The sequence below is a fragment of the Pseudochaenichthys georgianus genome, chromosome 4 (genome assembly GCF_902827115.2).
Source record: "Pseudochaenichthys georgianus chromosome 4, fPseGeo1.2, whole genome shotgun sequence".
NCBI lineage: Eukaryota > Metazoa > Chordata > Actinopteri > Perciformes > Channichthyidae > Pseudochaenichthys > Pseudochaenichthys georgianus.
The window spans coordinates 26,516,239-26,531,349 of record NC_047506.1 but is presented as its reverse complement, the minus strand read 5'-3'; the positions used below and the strand labels follow the sequence as shown (position 1 = coordinate 26,531,349).

Here is a 15,111-nt window from a genome sequence, read left to right as displayed (position 1 = left end):
GACAATACACATAGATCCTAACATATCTGTGTTTTAATTTTATAAGCAAGTATTTTGTAACTTAGATTATTGACAATGAAACTTACTCAAATCAAAAGTGACTCAATCATGATGTTGATGATTAAACCGGCCACGAGTGATATGTGAAGAGGGGTTGATTAGTTTTGTCTTTTGAATCATGTACATTGACCTTACATCGGAGTCATTATGCAGAAAGGAGAATCACCCATTTAAAAGCTCCTAACAACAATGGGCCACATGTTGTAACTCAAGACAAAGCAGAACCAATCAGAGCTATTTACCCAAACCTCTCAGCCAATGAGAGCTTACGAACATTCCAAAGCTGGGCCAATCAGAGCCACAGGATCTGATAGATCTCAGCTTGATTTAATGAGCACTCAGCTATTTAGATCTTTGGAAGGCCACCATTACCTGAGGAATATTTGGAGGTTCAACTCAAACTAGAGAGGATACAGAAAGCAGTACAGGCCTGCAAACAACGAAGAGCAACACAGGATCAAGGAGATAGAAAGCTTGAGCAAGGACAGAAATCTAAGACCAAACACAAAAAGGCCAAACAGTAATTACCTGAATGACGAGGGAAAGTGATATTGTTCTTGGAGAAATGAGGCATCTAAGAAGAAACACAGGAGATAAAACCTTCATAGTTGTATCACAGAGGAAGAGGCCGAGCGAGAAGAAGGCGGTGGTGCTCGGCATCACAGAAAACATCGAGATGGTGCTGTTTTCTTCCATGGAGCACCGTGTTATTACATTAACGCAGGAAGAGGAAGAAGTCAGCTTTGTCCAAGTGGGTCTTGAGTATACATTTTAAGAAATTAAAACTGTGGTCATCCTCAGAGTGCTATCTAATGTGTATGTGTTCAGTAACAGCTTTTGTGAGTCTAATAAAGTCCAAACGGCATGTTCTGCAGGTATGACACAATATTTCAGAAATATTTTACTTATATGTTTACATTAGGTCATGTGATCTTGAAGGAATCTATAGAGTATGAACTGTTAAATAATGTAATGGATTGAGATTAGATACTGCTCCTTTATACCTAGAGTTGATGTGACTGGTCCACATGATACATCACAGAGGTTAACTATTTAAAACAGATACAGTAGTTGATCTAACTGGAGTGACGATATATGTTGATCAGAACTGAACCAATTGAATCAATCATCAAATGAATCAATTCACCAAAAACACCAATACACTTTTTAACAAATATACAAATAATTCTGAATATGGACGTAGTCCCTGTCCTATACACAAATAGTAATTCATAAAAAACGGTGTTGCATCTAATACGATGCAGGTCTTTCAGTGTTCTTTGTCCATATGTTGAATCATATGTTCACACAGTCAACACATTTTCCTTCCTATTCTTGAACCCAGGCACACCCGGAGCATCCTCTGGTCCCTAACTGTGAGGTGGAACCCGGGCCTCAGGTTGAGACTGCAACCAGGCTGCAGACCCAGCCCAAAACAAAGCCTCACACTGAGAAAGAGCCTGAGAACGCCCCCCCTGCCCTAGGATTAATGGAGGATATTAAAATGGAGATGAAGGTACGTGAATATGAAAAATGTAAATAAATTCATCGAACATCCACACGAGGAATATCCCATTCTCACTTGTCATAATACTGTGGACAAGGGGTGATAAAGTGAGTTTAGGAATGAAATGTACACTCTGAACAGCTTTTCAGCAACTCCTTCAGGAGGTTTCTTCTACCTTGTTTTAAAAAAAATCTAACGCTGCTTTCTCTTTCTCCATGCAGGGGCTTCCTCCCTTCAGATTGTCTGACAAGGAATTATTGGATACAAAAGCAATTGATCCTTCCATTATGGCCATGGTACTTTTATTTTTTTAAATAACAATGACATCACTTTTCACGTGATTTGAATTACATAAATTTTGTTGAAGGAACCACTCAGCCTTCTTCCATCTTAGTAATATAATAAAACTAATTAAAGTATAATTTTATCAGGTTTAGCAGACAAAGCTTAGTCATGCGCTAATCCTGATCACAAAGGGGAAAAACTTAATCCAGCAAGCGTTATGGACTCAGTCAATCAATCAAAACAGTTTCACACGTCTGCTTTCAAGCTCCATTTTTGCTTATTTTTCACATCCATGCATTTGTTTATTCCTATTTTCCTACGATGTATCTAATGTTTCCTGTTCAGTTGATTTTGTTTCAATCTTCTCATCATTTCAGGGGTAATGTTTCCTTTTTGTTCCTGTTGTTTGCTACATTTGCAGCTCCTTTTTAAGAGTTGTTTTTCTTTCCCTGACTAGTTTAACATTGACAAGCAACACATTGTTTTTCTGTCTGTGGTTAAAATTCTTGCACAATAAGAACTGTGTGCATGTGATTGGTCAATATGTCTAATCTCTGTCTGCCCGTTTGCTTCCCTTTGCGGTGTGCTACAGCCCTCTCCGAACAAAGCCACTCGTCTCAAGTGGAAAAGACTGTCTCTGCAGATGACCGGACTGGCGGTTAAAGATGTGGTCTGTCTACCCAGAGGACGCTACGTGGCACAGCTCGAGAGGTGAGAGTGTGTGAGATCATATTTCATCCATTGGTCTTTCGGTACTAAATCATATATATCCTAACTTGCCACATTGGTAATACATTTGGTATCGACATTCTTGGCCTCTATTCCTAATATTTTTTTTTAAACATTAACAATAGCTGGACTAATATATTGCGGAAAGACTGCATGTCTCAAAGGGATAACCTGGGTAAATAGGGCCAAATAATGTTTTCCAATATCTCCCAAAAACAACATTACAGTGCAAGAAGGATTGCAAACTATTTGTCATTTTATTTAAAAAAATTCACAAAGTTCTCATTGTGAGGTTTCGTTAAATTGCCCTTTCTGTTTTTTTCATAAGTTTATATATTTATGTGTAACCACATTTAGGGGCTTGGTAGCCCATCGCGCCCATGCTTAGTATATAATCGTCTATCGTTCCCAATTTCTCTAGCACTACCATAATGAAATGTTCTCTTAATATGTATACTGTACTTACCGACCTTTTTATCCTACAGTGCCACCATTAGGGCACAAATTCCACTCCTGCCCCATTTACTATCAACACTAACTGGCATAATGAAATGAGCCTGTTCATACTCCTCAGAGGGTAAACTCTTTAGATTTAGTTAAAATGTATAAAATATGCATGAATTAAAATGGCCGGAAAATAAGTGAGTACTATCTCATACTCTCATCCAATGGAACTATATCAGTGAAGTACATTTTCCCATATATTTTTCCAGACACACTGTTCCACGAATCAAAGAACGAGCAGCTCTAGCGGCTATGGGATTGACTGCTCGCATCACCATAGATCACAGCTGGTCGGCCAATCAGATGCAGAGTCGGCTGGCGATGCTCTTCAGGGGAAAGTTTGCGAAGCGGGCGGGACAAAGATTCTCCTTCACATATTTACAGGTGTGTAGTATATCTTTTTTACATGTATACTAAACACACAATATAATTTACTGGCTCACCCATTATTACTATTTGGAAATTTAATAATCAAGAATTCAGCTACAAATTAGGATCAACATTTAAGATTAAGTTTTCACAAAAGTAAATAGGATATCTGAAAGCGAATCAGGCAATTTTCCCTCCAACTCTTCCACATGCACTACTTGCCAAGTATATTTATCTAATATCTAGTCAGAATATTTCTTTACACCTGATATCAGACATAATAACTTCAGAAGTAACTCGGCAGTGAGATATCTGGTCTTGTTTTTAGACAATGCATCATCTTAAGTAAATCAATCTTATTTTGGGTTGTATCTCAGATCAAACACATTGTTTAACATATTTATTAGAAAATCACCAACTAACATCAGAAAACTGAACACTTTTGAGCATTTTCAGCTTGTATTGTAACATAACATTTCCTGATTCTAGTAAAATATAGTTCAAAATGTGTTCTCCCAGCTAATTACAAGATCTCATTTAACTAAATATCCCCTCTTATTTCAAGAAATCTTACCAAGCAAATGTTCACTTGTTCTATTGGCAGATCTTTGTACTTATTTCAAGTGAAAACAGCTTGTTTTCCTTATTGTTTAACTTGTTTTTGGAGCAGCATTCTTCCAGTGTGTTGCTACATTTGAATCTGATTTGTGTGGTTTCCAGTGTGTCCCAGGCTCTAGGGTGCTGTATGTCCCAGACACTCCTGCGGAGGGCTGGACTGGGGAGCAGGTGCTCAGGACTTCTGGACATGGTGCGTTGTACATCCTCAGCCACCAGGAATACCCACATGTAAATATACTCTATACTAATGTTGACTTACCTTTTGGCAATTATGATTACTAAAAGTACATTTCTTACAGATTTAGAGTGATCCATTTCATTTTATGTCATATGATTCAGCTGTGTGTCCATCGGCCTTCGGTTTGAGATATTACTGCTCTGAAATAGAATCGGAGGACCCTCTTTAATGGTCACACATGCAGAGCACACAGCACACACAGTGAAATGTGGCCTCTGCATTTAACCCATCCTAGTACTAGGTGCAGGGAAAGATATTCAGTGCTATGGTTAGTTATTAAATTCCACAGAGCTTGCTTTCATTTTATGTTATGTTTTCTGATAGAAATTACCATCACTAATTACACTTTTACATTTATTTTCCACGGTAATTAAAACAATTCTTCTCTCATACAGGCAGGATCCGAGGAGTCAACCATCGAGACACCTATTTTGAACAGGTAAAAAAGCAGGTTCACAGTTTCTGAGAAGAAACATTTGAAAAAGATAAATGGAGAACATTTTACCTAAACCATTATATTTGTGTGTCATCCATTAAGGAAGGAGTTTTGTCTAGAGGCCAACACAGAGGGCAGAGGCATTGAGCTCATACACACCCGGCCTGTTGTTCCGACGATCACAGAGGAGGTCAGTTTATTTCAGTATTTTGGTTATTCAAAAAAATAATCAGATTGTTAAATGGCAGAAAATACACACTATACTTTAAACCTTACTGTGTGGTGTGCAGTCCTCCCTCGATCTGGACGCCATCCTGAGAGTGTTCAAACAGGAGAACATGGATGGAGACGTGGTGACCTACATCCAGGTGAGGAGGAGAAACCTTCTCCACAGCGCTCTGAAGGTCGTGAGGAGGCCTGGCTTCTGTTTCAGTATGACACCCATCATCGCCTTCAGCGAAGAGGAGACTGATGCCCACGAGGGACCTCTCAGAGAGTTTTTCAGGTTATTATTGTGTACCATTTATATTTAAGTAAAACAGGCGTATTCTATTTTTATAGATGGTTCCATCACTTGTACTTGACTGTGAAATATACCAGGGGATACAACAGAATAGTCTTCGTTTGATATTGTTCTTTGCTTCACTAGTTTTCAGGTATCTTGTAGGAATATGTCTGTTATACTGACATTTACATAAAATGAGGGAACAAGGAACGAGATAAAAATCCTTATCGATCATTTTTGTCTTAAATCACAATTTACCAAAGCTACTTTGTGACTTAAGATGTTTGTGTTAGACCAACAGTCAAAAACCCTCCATAATGATTATCATATTAAATTATAAACCTCAAAACACAAAATAAATGCAAATGGTTTTCTAGAGTCCTACAAAAACAATGCTTATTAGAGGAATTACAATCTTTATTTTAATAATCTACACAAGATCATTAAAGCATCCTTTTTAATAATATGTGCAAATCCCTTTCCTCCTGCTCACACAGCTTGACTTTGCTGGAGCTGCAGCGAAGTTCTGTATTTGAGGGTCTTCCAGGGCGTCTGTTCTTCACCTATGACCTTGCAGCTCTTAAAGACAGGAAGTATTACGAAGCAGGCGTTCTGATTGGCTGGTCTCTGGCTCATGGCGGGCCTGGACCCCGTTGTCTACACCCTGTGCTCTTCCAGGTTGTGTACTTGGATATCCAATTTTGTATTTAAGATTCTCTTGAATGTTACCTTGATCAGCTGTGTTAAATTGTATTTCCACATTGATATTCTATTTAATTAAATTGTATTTTATTGTCACAGTTGATGTGTGGCCAGAATCCATCTTTGGAGGACTTCAGCTGGAGAGACGTTGTTGACGCTGAAGCACGGATCCGACTGCAACAGGTGGCCTAAAAGACAGATATTTCACACATCTGTCCTTTTTTAAACCGATGTTGAAAAAGAAAATTAGGTTGAATTTAATCTGGATCTCTAGCAGTGTATCACAGTGTATCACTATAGACACTAAGTCAGTTTAAGGTTTTAAATAAAACATTATAAACCATAGCCTATAAATCATAAGCAATCAAATAGAATCATTTTTTTCCCCCACTCAATACAATTTAGTAAATAAACTTACTAAACGAGCGGGTTATGTTAAATCTATACAGGATTGGATGCAACATGAATATGAAATCCTTCTCTGTTGCTTTTTAAAATAGCAAATACCTCCAGTGTTTATGTGAATGGATGACTGACACTTTTCCAGTGTTTTTTTTTGTTATTATTTTAAACTCTTCCGCCACAGTAGAGAGAAACTGACCACAAATAGATTTAAATGTCGCCTCTCAAATGTCATCTATTGAATAGGAATGTGGTTAAATGTGCACATACTTTAATATCATGTTGTCCTGGTTTTGAGTGAGACAAAATATAATCTAGCAGGTATGCTGACAGCATACATGGTACTAAAACTGTGTACTGTCAGTGAACAGAAATATGATTAAAATAAGTTTGTACATTTTAACAAAAATGCATTTAAATAGAAATTGTCCTGTGATGATAGTGTTGGGATTATGGTAAATATTTTCACTTATATACTTCTTGTAGTATACTGTATGAATGACAAAGGACTACAAAAGGCATATTACAACTGTCATCTTTAAGGCTTCTCGTTTTCTCTTGTAGCTGCAAAGCTGTACTGATGTGAGGCTGCTTTCTCTCAGTCTGTGTGACTGGGTATCAACATGCGGGATCCCGGGAGTATATTCGGCCCATTCTGATGAAATACCATCCATCTATATCCGCCTGGTCAAACATTACATCTACCACAGGTAGGACACACACACACACAGATATTTCATACACGTTTTGCATCCCATACACTGGTTTATTCAGTGTTCTTTTTAACCTTTTATATTTCAGAAATTGTTGCCCTCTGATCTTCTATCTCAGTTTTTTAAACATCAATTTCATAAAATGTTGTACAATATTGTAGTTCTGTGTGGTCTCTATCGTTTCCAAATGGCTGCTAAAAGGAAAAAAAGTGTTTTAAAAAAAATTACTAGTGGATAAAGCAATCACTCAGCCCCTCTGTTGTCCATAAGGGTGGCCTGTATGATCTCCCAGTTCACAGAGGGGATGAACAGCTGTGGTGGTTTTTGGGGTACGGTGCAGTCCCACTGGGAGGAGTTTGTGCCAGTGATGACCAGTGCACAGCGTCAGCCTCTGATGCTAGAAGAGTTCAAAAAGCTCATCAACATCTGCTACAGCCGGGCAGACAGCCAGCTGAGGGCGGCCGAGGAGGAAACGGTGCGACACTGGGAGAAAGTTCTCACTTTGGTCAGAGGTAAGAACCCAGGGATGGGATGGATGATGCGTGTGATCAACGTGATGTTATCTACTTTATATTTAATTTAGCGGATAAGATTTTCCAAGTATATTACAATGAGCGCAATCACCTATGAAGATACAAACTCGGAAGTACATTTCTTCCATTAAAACCATTTTAAGTACTATAACTTTTATTTCTTGGTTTAAGTACATGAAACTGTTAAATCTTTTTATTTTTTATTATTTATATCAAGTCAAAATGGTGTGTGCGAGAAGTTTTGAAAAATGTATCCTCATGCCAAATCAGATGGCCAGGCAGAATGTTCCTTTGAAGACCTCCTCACCTTCATCACTGGAACCGATCATCTGCCTCCTCTTGGGTTCCCCAGATTGATCTCCCTGTGTTTTTTCTCCCAGGTTGGTACTTTTAAGATAATAACGGATACAAAAAATGTCCTGAAATAGTTCTATTTAACGTTACACAGAAATGTTTAACTTTATTGTACATATTGAGATGTTACAGCTATTCCACCTGTTGGATAAACACTGGCAATGTATTACAATGTTTTAGCTTGTACAATTTTTAAAATGGGATGTTTCCCTTGGATACATGGATTTATTAAATGTCCGAAACCTCACATTGCATGAATTGGAATGATTAGATTGATACATTTCGATCTTTAATCTCAAAATCACCATAGACGAGAGTTTAACATTACAGTTGTCAGACCTCTGTCATATCAGGTTACACTTAGTCAGTAATCCAAAGAATATATTTAAATTGGGTATTTAAAACCCGGCTCCCCAAAAGGTTTAACATTTCAAAGAGTTGAATTTAGACCACATGAATTTAGATATGGTAAAATATGCATTATCAATCTTTGAGTTTTCCGTAAGGACTGAATTTAACATTCGGGTCTTCAGTTAAAATGACTACAAACTTTCTTTGATCCCACATGTTTTGTTCTGTCTGAGATAAATCTTTGTCACATTTGAATTACATTCCCAGGATGTGAGCATGTCAGGTGTGTGTCTGCCTCACGCCTCCACCTGCGCTCTGGAGTTCTTTCTGCCAAGGGGAATGTCAGCGGCTGCAGACCTGATGGTGATGCTGAGCAGAGCCATGCACGTGGCCCTTGGCTTTAAACGTTTTCAGATTGAGTGAGATGGAGAAGGCAGCTTCAGTCTACTGCAAAATGAGCGGCTGCCTGGATACTTGAGGTCCTGCTGAGACTGCATAATATGAATAAAGTGACTAAATAGAAAGCCAGCCCACAGTTTGGGGAATGGTATTGGTCTTTGAACAATTTGTCACTATAACTCATGTGGCCCAATGCAGGAGTGTAGACAGAATCATTTTGAGTTATGTTTATAATAGCTGCTCTGCACATTATTAAATTAGTGTTGTGGGAACAATGGGTCTTTTTAGAAGAGTTGGGAACAGTTTAAGAGTTGTTGCTAGTAGTAGATCAGATATGATGTGTTGATATACTGCATGCTCTCAGTTGTTAATGCAAATACAGTATGTGAACATTAATATATAGCATGCAAGTGAACTTGCATGCTATATATTAATGTTACCGTCAAAGATTCACATTTCCAAAACAATCTATTTGTCCCCGGGGGGCAATTTGAAGCACCACTTAAGAGTAGGACATTCAAATAAAACAACAATATAGAACACGTTTATTTTTCCAATTAAGATAATAATTAATGTTTTGTTTAAATATTTTAAAACTTCTCTAATGAACTGTAGATACACATTTCAAAATCATGCAACAGAATGCGTTTTTGACATCTTAGAAAATGGCTCATTTGAATACTTCCTCACTGTTTATGTCTCTGCTGAATTTTAAGAAAATGTTTTAATTTGTTAATATGAATAAATGTAACTTTAAATATGATGTAATTTTGTATTTCCACATGTCTTAAGCTAAAAATGATATCTATTGTGTTTGCTTTGAAAATGTTATGTTATAAATGATTCATTAAAGAACACAGAAAAACAAAGAATGGGGACTTCAAATGTTTATCTCTTTCAGAAGGACACATAAAATAAACTAATCCCACTAAATCATATATAAACAAACCATTAATATGGCCTTTTGTGCAAAAATCATTACTTAAAAAAAGGAATATTTTAATCAGTGATGATCAGTGAAGAAATCCATTCAGTCGGCAGGTGAACATACAATGTATTGCATAGCCTTGGAGCAGGTGGGTAACAAATGGCTAATGCTTGTGGCCTAAGTTCAGAAGACATTTCTATATAGGTACCAAGTAAACTATTTTCCAGGAGAGGCACATTTACAAAATTGACAAATGACTGAAACAGATCAAATGACCACAACCATACAAAGTACACAATCATTTGAGTATCTCAAGCCTAAGTAAAGGTCACTTTTATGAAAGGTCAAATAAGCCTGCGAAGAACATTTATTTCAAACAAAAGACCTCAAATGCCACAGCCAACAAGCAATGCTTTCATGTTCTGGTGGTCAAAACAAATTGGAAAGAGGTATTTTTATTATAATACTAAAGGCAAATCACATTCAATTAACATTATTGTGCTTTGTGTAAGAAACACCTTTTCGTTTCATAATTCACATAAAGTAAGGAGTGTTGTCAGCAAGGCAGCTGCTAATCCAGTTACAGAGCGTAGGATTTATTGTCCCAATTTGAGTGGTCTGTTCACTTGGTGTGAGATTTCCATAGTCTTGTGCAATCCATTGTCACTTGAGCAAAATGTACATGTCTACTTTTCACTTTCTTGTAATTAAAGTTTTTGATTGGACACAAATGAGAGGCTGCGGTTGTAGGGTCTGCAGTTGGTTGAAGTTGTGGATGTTAAAGTCGTGGGGGTCGATGTTGTTCGAGTTGCAGTTGTGGGTGCTGCAGTTGTGTAAGGTGCATTTGTAGAACCTGTAGTTTTTGGGGAAACAGTTGTATGACCCACAGGGGTAGGGTTTGTAATTGTGGGAGTTTCAATTGTAGGGGTTGAGGTTGTAGGACCTGCAGTTGTTGGAGTTGCAGTTATAGGGGATGAAGTTGCTTGAGTTGCAGTTGTGGGGGCGCAGTTGTAGGACTGGTAGTTGTTGTTTCTGCAGTTGTTTTGGTTGCAGTTGTAGGACCCGCAGGCATAGGAGTTGAAGTCGTAGGGGTCGACGTTGTAGGAGTTGCAGTGGAGGCTGCAGTTGTTGGGCCAGCAGTTGTAGCGTGGCGTGGCAAGGCAAGGCAAGGCAATTTAACTTTATTTATATAGCACCTTTCAGCACCAGGCAATTCAAGGTGCTTTACAAAAATGAAAGACATTCAGACAAAGGCATTTAAAAACAGTAAAAGATAATAAAAGAAACATTAAAAGAAAAACAAAAAACATTTAAAATCAGTCATTAAAAAGAAAAGCTAATAAAATAAACATTAAAAGATAAAAGTTACAGTGCAGTCTAAGATATGAATAGTTCAATTATTTCGGTTCTTGATTTATAATTTATTCACAGAACCTCGCTTTGGAGATCTGAACATTTCCGTCCCGATTGTTAATTTAGACTGATTGTTTTCACCATGTTATGCTCGCATGACATCCACAATCGGACCCTCAGGAGGGTGTACTAGCCCCCTACTCTGCTTTGCGTTCCATAACAAAGTCTTTAAGTGTTACCTGAACACCCTGTGTTACCAAAACACTATTTTTCACCCGTCGGTGATGTGATACTTGTTCTTCAGTACAAATCACCCAAAAACTGATCGTAAACCCTGGCTACGATGGATATCCCAAATATCCTACTTTCGAGCAGTCCCTCTCATAAATGTCATGGAGAAATTAATTACGTTTACATTTAAAACATTAAAAGAAAAAATACATGGATAAAAGTTACAGTGCAGTCCAAGATATGAATAGTTCAATTAAAAGCAGCGACAAAAAGAAAAGTCTTCAGCCTGGATTTAAAAGTAGTCAGAGTTGCAGCGGACCTGCAGGTTTCTGGGAGTTTGTTCCAGATATTTGGAGCATAATAACTGAACGCTGCTTCTCCATGTTTAGTTCTGACTCTGGGGACAGAAAGCTGACCAGTCCCTGAAGACCTGAGAGATCTGGATGGTTCATAATTTAGCAGGAGGTCAGAAATGTAATTTGGGCCTAAACCATTCAGTGCTTTATAAACCAGCAGCAGTATTTTCAAATCTATTCTTTGACACACAGGAAGCCAGTGTAAAGACTTCAGAACAGGAGTGATGTGATCCACTTTCTTAGTGTTAGTGAGGACTCGAGCAGCGGCGTTCTGAATCAGCTGCAGCTTCCTAATAGATTTTTTAGTGAGACCTGTGAAGACACCATTGCAGTAGTCGAGTCTACTGAAGATAAAAGCAGTTTTTCCAAATCCTGCAGTGACATTAGTCTTTTAATCCTAGATATATTCTTTAGGTGATAGTAGGCTGATTTAGTAACTGTTTTAATGTGACTGTTGAAACTCAGGTCAGAGTCCATGACTACACCTAGATTTCTGGCTTTATCTGTTGTTTTGAACATTGCAGACTGAAGCTCAGCGCTCACTTTTATACGTTCTGACTTTGCTCCAAAAACCATTACCTCACTTTTATCTTTGTTTAATTGGAGAAAGTTCTGACACATCCAGTCATTGATTTGTTCAATGCACTTACTCAGTGTTTGAATTGGAGCATAGTCTCCTGGTGAAATTGTTACGTAGATTTGTGTGTCATCTGCATAGCTATGGTAACTTATTTTGTTGTTTTTTATTATCTGAGCCAGTGGTAGCATATAGATGTTAAAGAGAAGAGGCCCCAAGATGGAGCCTTGAGGAACCCCACATGTCATATTTGTCAACTCAGATGTGTATGTACCTATAGAAACAAAGTTGATTCTGTCCTTTAGGTAGGATTCAAACCAATTTAGAACTGTTTCCGAAAGTCCCACCCAGTTTTCTAGTCGGTCTAGTAATATGCTGTGGTCAACAGTGTCAAACGCAGCACTGAGATCTAATAATACTAACACTGAAGTTCTGCCACTGTCTGTGTTTAAGTGGATGTCATTGAAGACCTTTACAAGAGCAGTCTCAGTGCTGTGGTTTGGACGAAAGCCTGACTGGAACACATCTAAACAGCTATTTAAATGCAAGAAATTACTCAACTGTTGAAAAACAACTTTTTCAATGATCTTACTTAGAAATGGGAGGTTTGATATGGGCCTGTAATTGTTCATTACTGAAGCATCTAGATTATTCTTTTTTAAGAGCGGTTTAATGACTGCAGTTTTCAGGGCCTGTGGAAAAATACCTGAGTGAAGAGATTTGTTTACTATATGAAGTAGATCTGAGGCCATGCAAGGCAAAACATCTTTGAAAAATCCTGTTGGAATAATATCAAGGCAGCAGGAGGAGGATTTCAGAAGTTGTATAATGTCCTCTAGGTTTTTATCATTAATCTGATGGAATTGTGTCATGATGTCTGAATTGATGTTAAGTGGACACAGAGACAACACATTTGCTGTTCCTGATGCAGAGGCACTGACTGCTTGTCTGATTTTCTGAATTTTGTCAGTGAAAAAGGAGGCAAAATCAGTGCATGCCCTGGTGGATAGAAATTCAGAGGCTACTGACACTGGGGGGTTAGTTAGTCTGTCGACAGTAGTAAACAAGGCACGTGCGTTGTTTTTGGTAATGATGTCAGAGAAGAACGATTGTCGTGCGTTTTTCAATTCCAAATTATAAAGGCCAAGTCTCTCTTTATAGATTTCAAAGTGAACCTGGAGATTTGTTTTTCACCACCTGCGTTCAGCTTTTCGACATTCTCTTTTTTCTGTTTTCACGGTCATGGCCTTTCTCCATGGAGATATTTTCATGCCAGACACTTCCTTTACCTTAGTTGGAGCAATGGCATCTATAACATTTTGAATTTTTGAATTAAAATGATCTACTAGCTAATTTACTGAGATGTTAGCAGGGGCAAGTGTGGAAGAAAAATTCTGAGTAAACAGTTCCCTAGTATTTTCAGTTAAATATCGCTTTGTGGTTATCTCTTTTTGGTAGGGGTTGCAATCGTAGGAGCTGCAGTTGGTCGGGCTGCAGTTGTTGTGCCTTTAGTTGTGGGAGTTGCAGTTGCGGGGGCTTCAGTTGTAGGACCTGCAGTTGTAGGAGTTGCAGTTGTAGTGTCTGCAGTTCTCATTCATAACACTCCGTTCGATGTCTCACTATGGGATGCGCTTCAACGCGAATGTAAACAGAAGCATCAATCTCATTACGCCAATCCTGATTGGCTGGTGATCTTGACGTCTGTTACGTACTCCCCCCCTTTTGTTGTCCTCTTTGTTCTCTCTGCTGTGCAGGTACACCTGGCTCCGCCTTCCCCAGGTGTTCCCAGTTGTCACTCAGCCGAGCTTGGCGCAGGTGTTCCCAGTTGCCAATCAGCCGAGCATAAAAGAGGAGACTGAAGGAGAAGGAGGGGGCCGATCACTACTCCGGATGTCTCTGCTGTGTCAGAGCTCTTTTGCCTTTTTGTTGTGTTTCCTGGAGGACGTGTTAGTATTAGGTTTTCGCGGCTTTATTTCTCCCGTTAGGTTCTGTTGGATTTTGGGTAGCGGAGGAAGGCTCTGGATCCTACGGCCCGTGGTGTGGTTGGCCCAAGTCCCCTCCGTCTGTTTGTTTGTTTTACCTGTCCTCCAGTGGAATGATTTAGTATTGTGGCAATAAATGTATGATCACAGTTTAGTGCCTACGTGTTGTGTACTTTTGTTTTATGTTGCGGACTGCCTCACGAGCCACTACTATTGAGTAGGGAGGCGGGTCGTAACATATGGGGGCTCGTCCAAAGGCTGTCTCGGGCAGGTGCCGGTGTGGTGAGTAGTATTACTTTCTAAAAGGCCCTTGACAGCATTTTGTTGTTTGTTTGGCTGTATAGCGTAGAGTGGCAGTGATGGATTTCGACTTGGAGGGGTTTGTGGGTGATCCGACTCGGGGGAAGTTGGATACATGTAGCAAACAGCAGCTTGGTCTGATCGCAGGCAAATTTGACGTTGTAGTCAATAAGCAGAACAAGAAACAAATCATTAAGGGACAGCTGTTGGCTGCGCTTATAGATCGGGAGGTATTGTCAGAGGAGGAAGTAGACGACGGGACAGAGGTCTCTCAGAAAGTGAGCGACCTTCAACTTCAGCTAGAGCTGCGCAAGCTGATGGTTAGAGAGAAGGAGAGTGATAACAGACTGAGAGAGAAGGAGATCGCCTGTAATCTCGAATTGAGGAACCAGACTCAGCAGTTGGGGTCTGCGCAACCTCATGATTTTGACGTAGGCAAGTATACTCGGTTTATCCCAGTGTTTAACCAAAAAGACGTTGATAGCTATTTTGTCCTGTTTGAGCGTGTAGCAACAACGTTTAAATGGCCTGGGAACATGTGGACTGTTATGCTGCAGTGCGTTCTCGCGGGTAAAGCGCAGGAGGTGTATACTGCGTTATCTGAGGAGGTTATGCGGGATTATGAACAGGTGAAAGCTGCAATTCTGCATGCTTATGAGCTGGTGCCTGAGGCATACCG

The 15,111-nt window shown here is 39.1% G+C and overlaps 1 protein-coding gene across 2 annotated transcripts; it reads left to right on the top strand.

Moving 5' to 3' along the window:
- The first annotated feature begins 331 nt into the window (after positions 1 to 331).
- On the top strand, positions 332 to 9,494 carry LOC117445745 (uncharacterized). Of its 2 annotated transcripts, XM_034081582.2 has the most exons (15): positions 332 to 811; positions 1,406 to 1,576; positions 1,789 to 1,863; positions 2,445 to 2,563; positions 3,295 to 3,469; positions 4,175 to 4,300; positions 4,706 to 4,749; positions 4,849 to 4,936; positions 5,037 to 5,251; positions 5,749 to 5,929; positions 6,053 to 6,136; positions 6,920 to 7,065; positions 7,339 to 7,580; positions 7,872 to 7,981; positions 8,574 to 9,494. In XM_034081582.2, exons 1-15 carry the CDS (start codon positions 593 to 595, stop codon positions 8,727 to 8,729), a joined length of 2,151 nt encoding a protein of 716 aa, XP_033937473.1. In that variant the 5' UTR covers positions 332 to 592; the 3' UTR covers positions 8,730 to 9,494. The 2 variants fall into 2 exon arrangements, with proteins under 2 accessions (XP_033937473.1, XP_033937474.1); XM_034081583.2 differs by lacking the exon at positions 1,789 to 1,863.
- Positions 9,495 to 15,111: the final 5,617 nt, after the last annotated feature.

What these genes read in the sequence shown, in the direction of transcription:
- LOC117445745 (XM_034081582.2), top strand. Translation starts at nt 593, where the DNA reads ATGACGAGGGAAAGTGATATTGTTCTTGGAGAAATGAGGCATCTAAGA. An exon ending in TTCCGACGATCACAGAGGAG is followed by an intron (nt 4,937 to 5,036) that starts GTCAGTTTATTT and finishes TGTGGTGTGCAG; the next exon opens with TCCTCCCTCGATCTGGACGC. An exon ending in CCTCTCAGAGAGTTTTTCAG is followed by an intron (nt 5,252 to 5,748) that starts GTTATTATTGTG and finishes CTGCTCACACAG; the next exon opens with CTTGACTTTGCTGGAGCTGC.